Here is a 7,411-nt window from a genome sequence, read left to right on the forward strand (position 1 = left end):
AACGAACCCCACAGACACGCAGCCAAGAAAACGAAAGCGTATAAGCAAGCACAAGCAAAGCAAGAAAATACTTGGCACTCAACACTCGCGTTTCGTTAATTAATTAATTAAAATTAAATAAAAATAAACTAAAGAGAACGAACGAACGAACGAATAACCGACACTGAAACAAACTGAAAGAAATTGAATCGCAACAGAATGAGTTCAGGAAGCAGCAAAGACAAAGAGAAGGCGAGAGTGAGCCGCACGTCACTCATATTATGGCACGCTCACCAAAACGACGCCGCTGCGGTTAGGAAGCTTCTTCAAGAAGATCCTTCTCTTGTCAATGCTACAGATTACGATAACCGCACTCCTCTTCACGTCGCTTCCCTCCACGGTTGGATCGATGTCGCTAAATGCTTAATTGAATTCGGTGCCGATGTCAACGCTCAAGATCGTTGGAAAAACACCGTAATTCTTCTAATTCCTCTTTATCTCTACGTGTTTCTCTGTATATTTTATTGATTTTGAAATCAAATTGAAATTGAAATTTAGGTTTTCGTATTTTTGTGAATAGCCTTTGGCTGATGCAGAAGGATCTAAAAGGACTAATATAATCGAGCTTTTGAAATCACATGGAGGATTGTCTTATGTAAGTTTTAATTTCTTGTTTTTAAAATCTAATTTTATTTCTGTCTTTGTTTAGTTGAATAATAATTACTTGTTTTGTTGGTGATGCAGGGCCAAACTGGAAGCCATTTTGAAACCAGGGTGGTTCCGCCACCTTTGCCTAACAAGTGTGACTGGGAAGTTGATCCCTCTGAGCTTGACTTCTCAAGTGCTGCGCGTATCGGAAAGGTATTGCCATTAGCATTTTGTTTGTTGTATTTGAGAGGAGAGGATATCGGGATATTTATTTCAAAACTTGTTCCTTGTTTTTAAGTCAACTCTTTGATCTGTTGATGTTAATTACGGTCTACAGTCATGGATTATTCTGTCAGATTCATTATATTGTGCATAGGGACCTAGAGTTGTGAGTCTTCCTGAAATGACAATGAATATCAGGCATGAGGCATGAGCTCCATTTTTTTTTCAAAACTTGCTTTGTATGTTTCAGTTAACTCTTTCTTTTTCGTGTTTGTTGTTGCATGATATAATCCAAGGGAAGGTGAAGATGTTATATTTAATTTAGGCCTGGTTGAGAAAAAGAAATTTAAAAAAAGTATTTATTTATGTTAATTACCTCAATTTCTTTTCTTGTATGCATATAGTGTTTCTTGTTGCTACTTTTGTTTAATGTTGCTAGCTTAATGGTTTTCCTTGCTCAATTTCTTCTTTTTTTAAAAGAATTGTATTCACTCAATTTTGTTGCTGCTACTTTTGAGCTTTGATCTGCCTGGGGTATATTTGCAATGTGCACTTTTACTTTTGCATTTAAGCTATTGATAAACTAAATTTGGATGCTAGATTCTGTCTTATGTCAATGATGTTTATGCAGGGATCTTTCGGTGAGATTTTGAAAGCCCATTGGCGTGGAACGCCAGTTGCTGTCAAGCGCATTCTTCCATCTCTTTCAGAAGATAGAATGGTGATGTGAGATCCTTTCTTTTATCTCTATCATTTTTCTTCGATTTGTTGTTACTAGTTTGCCATTATTGTGATAAATGTTCTCTGGTTGTGTGTGGCTGATGAGTCTGTTATAAACAATTTCTCCTCTTTCAAGTCTTATATGGGACTATATGGGAAACTATAAACAAGTTTATTTTCTCTCTTGAGGATTTATTCTAAACCCATTAGATATTCGGACATGTAATTATGTCTTTTATAATGAATAATTGAAACTAAATGAAGGGAAGGTGGTTCTTTCCTTTTTTTTAGAGGAAGTGGGTAGGGAGAGAGGCACACAGACTTGTTGTTAAGCTGGTAGTTTTGCTGCAACAGACAATATTTTCTGTCCTAGCTCCTAGGTTTTTTATGCTATCTCATATGTATCATAGGCTTGTCTTCTGTCTCTCACTCTATATCTCTGTGTTTAATATGTTTGTTAATTTTTGACAGTCAGGACTTTAGGCATGAGGTCAATTTATTGGTGAAGCTTCGACACCCCAATATAGTTCAGTTTCTTGGAGCCGTTACCGACAGGAAGCCCCTCATGTTAATTACTGAGTATCTAAGAGGGGTATGTTAATTAAATATAATTCCTTCCAGTTGAGCACTCTAAACCTATATTTAGAGCTAATGAAACTTATGAGGATTTTTGGTTTAAAGTTGAACTTCTGTTTCATTCATTTACAGGGTGATCTTCACCAGTACCTCAAAGATAAAGGTTCGCTTAGCCCTTCAACAGCTATCAACTTTTCCATGGATATTGCCAGGTATGGTATCGTAACTTTCTTCTCCTTTATATCTGTATCTTATAAAATAAAAATAAATAATTTAGAACAAAGGAAAAGTACATAAAAGGATGATAGGAGGAATTTATTATTATTATTATTATTATTATTATTATTATTATTATTTATTATTATTATTATTATTATTATTATTTATGTTGGGGAGTCGGGGGAGCACAATAGAAACAACGGGTCAAATGCTTCATGGGTCACTTCTCTTATATATCCAATATTTTTCCCATTCACAGTCGATGTGAGATTTAATCACTCACTCTAAACCCAACAATCTCCCTCCAAGTGTGAGTTCCCACATCCTATAGTTGATCCAATACTGGGATCCACTACCGCTCCTCCCCACCAAGCCGAACCAGGCTCTGATACCACTTGTTGGGGAGTTCGGGAGAAACAATGGAACAAGGCTCCAAGACCAAAAGAGAGGGAGATGCCACATCTCCACCCAAAACCTTAAGGCATTAGGGTTCATGGGTCATCTCTCTTATATATCCAATATTGTTCCCATTCATAGTCGATGTGAGACTTAACCACTCAATCTTGAAACCCAACAATTTATATACAAACAAAACAAAGGAAACTAGATACGAACTACTCTTTGTCCATAAAAAAAAAAAAAGAAAACCAGCTTCAAATATATCAAACATCTATATAAAATTTGTCTCCTTTGCCCTCCCCATGTGTCTGTCAGACTACTGTAAGTTAGTAGAAAAATTGTGACATTGCACTCCAGTCACAGATGCCACAGAAACTCCACAAGAAGAGGATTCTTTCAAAGAAGCTTGGACGTTTTCCATCTTTTATTGGTACTTAAATGGAGTGATTAAATATTTCCAAAAATCCATTCTTTGATTTATAGTTAGCCATTCTTTGATTGGTCAAATTCCTTATTTTTATGGATTCTTCTCTTGTGTAAATTTTTCTTACTAAATAGCAATGCTCATTATAAAATACTGGTTCCAAGCAAAAGTTGCATGGCAGTAACGCCATAAGATGTGGACCATAATTTTTTCTTAGTTTTCTCAAACTTTTTCAATACTTGTTTCCACCAGTCATTTCTTAATCATTGGAGGTGTTGAGTTCTCCTCTGCGATCTTGTAAGCAAGTTCCCCAACCAAGTGAACTAGTCTCTGTGTGATTTGTACAGGAAACGGTTAAAGCCACGGAACATATAACTTGTTCAAGAAAGCTGCAAACCAAGTTAAATCTGCACTCTGCAGAAAATTTTCTCAAACCAACTGAGAGTGATTGAATTTTTTGTGATTATTGATTCCTTAGTTAAGAAAACTAACTAGATCTTTTTGAGCATCCTGTATCTTATCAATACCAAGAGAAAAGCATTTGGAAATCTGAAGGCTTTAGCAAAAATTCAGCTTGAGTTAATCTGATCTTTATGCTAAATTGCTAATCTATGTTTTGTGAATATTTTTGTAGAGGAATGGCCTATCTTCACAATGAACCAAATGTTATAATTCATAGAGACCTAAAGCCAAGGTAAGCTTGTTATTTTCCAGCTAAACATGAATATATTCTCTCAATATGGATGACATTCCGTAGACTAGTATGTTGGCGTATTAGTTATAATAAACTGAAACAAATTTTGCTTTTATTCAAAATTGACAATATGTTGTGTCATCAAGAACATACATCTCTTGACTTTAGAGGTGTCTGAATCAATTTTAAATTTTATTTTCCAAACTTTCAGGAATGTTCTTTTAGTCAACTCTAGTGCTGACCATTTAAAAGTTGGAGATTTTGGATTAAGTAAGCTTATCACTGTCCAGAGTTCTCATGATGTATACAAGATGACCGGTGAAACTGGGAGCTGTGAGTATTCTTAAAGTACTTTAAAGCATTAATTGTCATTCTTATAAAAATGTCAATTTAATTTCCTTCTTGTGGAATAAAAAAGATCGCTATATGGCTCCGGAAGTTTTCAAACATCGGAGGTATGAGAAGAAGGTTGACGTGTACTCTTTTGCAATGATTTTGTATGAGGTAGTTTTGCTTGCTTAATTGTATATGTTTTACATGACAACATTTGAAGCTGCTTTTATTTAAATCATGGTGTCTTCATTTCATGCAGATGCTTGAAGGTGAACCACCTTTTGCAAGTTATGAACCTTATGATGGAGCAAAACATGCAGCTGAAGGGCACAGGCCTGCTTTTCGAGCAAAAGGTTATGTCCCTGAATTGCAAGAGTAAGTGGTTTATGAAATATTTATTGTAGTTGTATCAACTTGGTCAACAATTTGTGTTATTACACTTTTCTAAGTAAATCTATGTTTTTTCTGTGCTTCAAGCCCAAAAATCTTTCACATACTGGGGTTATGTTTGAGGGATATAAATCAGTTCTGACTTGCATCTAATAGCTAAAGTTTTTAAGAAAGGGGAACTGCTCAAATGTATGGTATATGATCTCTGGTTAAGTTAAGCTAGCGTGGAAGTGGCTTATTTTTTCTTCTAGATTATAATACGAAAAGGGGAGTCAACGTCTTACAAATGGTACAGTTTGAACTTAGAAGTCCACCTACTTAGCTAGTTAACCGGGTCTTTTTTTTTTATTTTTTTTATAATAGAAGAAGTTAGCCACATCTTATATTATGGGCCCGTTTGGATTTGACTTATTTTTGAGCTTATGAAGATAGCTTATGCAAATAAATAAATTTTTATGTTAATTCATAAGTTTTTACTAACAAAAGTTGCATCTTTATAAGATGTTTTTTCATAAACTACCTTGAAAAACTTATAATAATACATAAAAACTTATTTATTTGCATAAGTTATTTCATATAAGCTCAAAAAAAGGCCAATCCAAACGGGCCCTATATTACTTACCAAGATGCTTCCAGCAAAGAAGATATTTCATGTTAGATTATGCAGCCTCACAATTAACATGACATTTTTAAGTCTGACCTCCCATTTGTTCATCATCTGACTTTCGATTGATTTCAACTCTTTTCCATGTTACAAACTCATTTTGATTTATTTGAGATTGTCAACTGCATATGTTCTAGTGTAAGTTTATGCCTTCTGTATAACTAAGCCAAAACACCACTTCTAGGCTTTAATTATTGTATGTTTCCCGAAAATCATAGAAGACATCTTTGTTGTAGATTCTTTTACTTATATGATCATGCATCATTGATCTTACTCTGTTTGGCAATATGCTTTAATCTCTCGAAGTCTTATTCATAATGAAATATTATAAATTAGAAAGATGATTAAAAATGGATATGATTTTACCCTCCTTCATTGTGCGTGGAAGAATATTGAGAAATATGTACTCTAGTATAAATATGATTTAACTCTTCTTGTTAGCTCCCTAGACAGTTCCCAGAAATATGAGATATGTATCCCACACAATAACTTCAGTTTCTGATACAATATATAGCAAACTTTCAAAAACAGAACAAGTGGTATGGGTCACCATAGACTTGCATCCGTCAACTAGATAACGCATAATATAAAATTACATATCCAAGTGCTGGCATATAAAAATGATCTCAGCTTGTACCAAAAAAAAAAAATGATCTCAGCTGTATCAATATATTTAATCAGACATTCTGGAATGCTATGTAGATTATTAGGCTATCAAAAGTTACTTAGAGCAAGTAAATATTTATTTCGTTCACATAAAATGTTCAATAAAACAGCTTTTGGCTTTAATCATATAGATAATCTTATGGACTTTGGTCTTGCTTGTTCTCAGGTTAACGCAGCAGTGTTGGGCTGCTGATATGAATCAAAGACCTCATTTTATTGAGATCCTTAAGCGACTTGAAAAGATCAAGGAAAATCTACCTTCAGATCATCACTGGCACTTGTTCACGTCATAAATGTTTATGAGCATTGATTGATATGTTCAGAAATTCAGATGATTTATTTACCATTGCTGCTGGTTTTATGGATTGATAAAGCTTAACTGGAAAACCTGTGAAATCAATACTTGTTTACAATTGTTTGGATAGATGACCAGAACAGTGGTTTCTTTGTTCCAATGCAGCTTCCTCATTAAAGCTCATGTCCCGTCCAAGTGAGCATACGATGATACCCAAGTCGTTGCACAAGTTTAATATGTTTTAAGTGTACAAACTAATTGAAGTAGGCCAATCGTACAGTCTGCCGTGTTGTGTTTTCATATTTTTGTTTAAAAATTTAATAAAATTGATTGTTTTTCATTCTTGTAATATGTTTTTAGATTCCAGTGATATAATGCTATCAAATTCTCCGAGATTGCCCTTCTCGTAGAAGTTTCTTTTGCTGCTTTTTACATGTGAATTCTGTTGCCTGCTGTGGAGAAATGTAGTCTAAAATTAAGGACTGGGTACCATCAAGATTCAAAAAGTGAATAGACGTTAGCTACTAGCACAGATCCTCTTGGTCACATTATTTGTGCAGTGACATCCTGACCATTTATTCATGTTTATTACTGTAGCATTAATATTTAAAAAAAATAAAGCAACTAACTAGGTTTGGTTGAGTGGTGAGGGGTTTGAGTAGTACGTTATAAGTGTTGGGTTTGATCTCAGCTTATTGTAAACAAAAAAAAAAATATTTAAAAAAAAATAGATGAATGGTGTGGATGGGCACTGGACCTCATCCACCAAATAATTCACGGGAGAGGATCAACCTTCTGCAAGGGAAACGAGAAGATGTGCCATACCCTTATGTATACATGAATCTGCCTATTTAGTCAATTATTTTACAATTTGCATTGTAGAACGTCTTCTTTGCTTTTTCCATGCTAACGAGAAATACAAGCACATGTATGTAAGATAAAAATTAGGATTTTGATGGAGTTCTTTATGCGCCCTTCACCATTTCTCACGTGCCCTTTAAAATGACTAAAATACCTTTAAGTAGCTCGTTGCAGCTTTTTTTTGACCCAATCACAATGTCTGCTCCCTTGACGCCCCCTAGATGAAACAATACCCCTGCTCCCTTGACGCCCCCTAGATGAAACAATCCCTTATTTGTAAATACCCTTATTTGTAAAAATCACTGTTCACTACCTAGAAAA

The 7,411-nt window shown here is 34.6% G+C and overlaps 1 protein-coding gene across 1 annotated transcript; it reads left to right on the forward strand.

The window, feature by feature from the left end:
• The first annotated feature begins 3 nt into the window (after positions 1–3).
• LOC123907315 (integrin-linked protein kinase 1) lies at positions 4–6,649 on the forward strand. The gene is made up of 11 exons (XM_045957516.1): positions 4–453; positions 560–634; positions 724–840; positions 1,481–1,575; positions 2,041–2,161; positions 2,278–2,357; positions 3,822–3,881; positions 4,093–4,214; positions 4,300–4,385; positions 4,474–4,589; positions 6,101–6,649. The coding sequence occupies exons 1-11, from the start codon at positions 199–201 to the stop codon at positions 6,225–6,227; spliced, it is 1,254 nt and encodes a 417-aa protein (XP_045813472.1). The 5' UTR covers positions 4–198; the 3' UTR covers positions 6,228–6,649.
• The last annotated feature ends 762 nt before the right edge of the window (positions 6,650–7,411 follow it).

This window comes from Trifolium pratense, linkage group LG2 (assembly GCF_020283565.1).
Source record: "Trifolium pratense cultivar HEN17-A07 linkage group LG2, ARS_RC_1.1, whole genome shotgun sequence".
NCBI classification, from domain to species: Eukaryota; Viridiplantae; Streptophyta; class Magnoliopsida; order Fabales; family Fabaceae; genus Trifolium; species Trifolium pratense.

Bases quoted from the DNA above. Each gene is read 5' to 3' on its own strand.
- LOC123907315 (XM_045957516.1), top strand. From the start codon at position 199: ATGAGTTCAGGAAGCAGCAAAGACAAAGAGAAGGCGAGAGTGAGCCGC. The intron at 454-559 runs GTAATTCTTCTA...TTTTGTGAATAG, and splicing joins AAGATCGTTGGAAAAACACC to CCTTTGGCTGATGCAGAAGG. The intron at 841-1,480 runs GTATTGCCATTA...ATGTTTATGCAG, and splicing joins GTGCTGCGCGTATCGGAAAG to GGATCTTTCGGTGAGATTTT.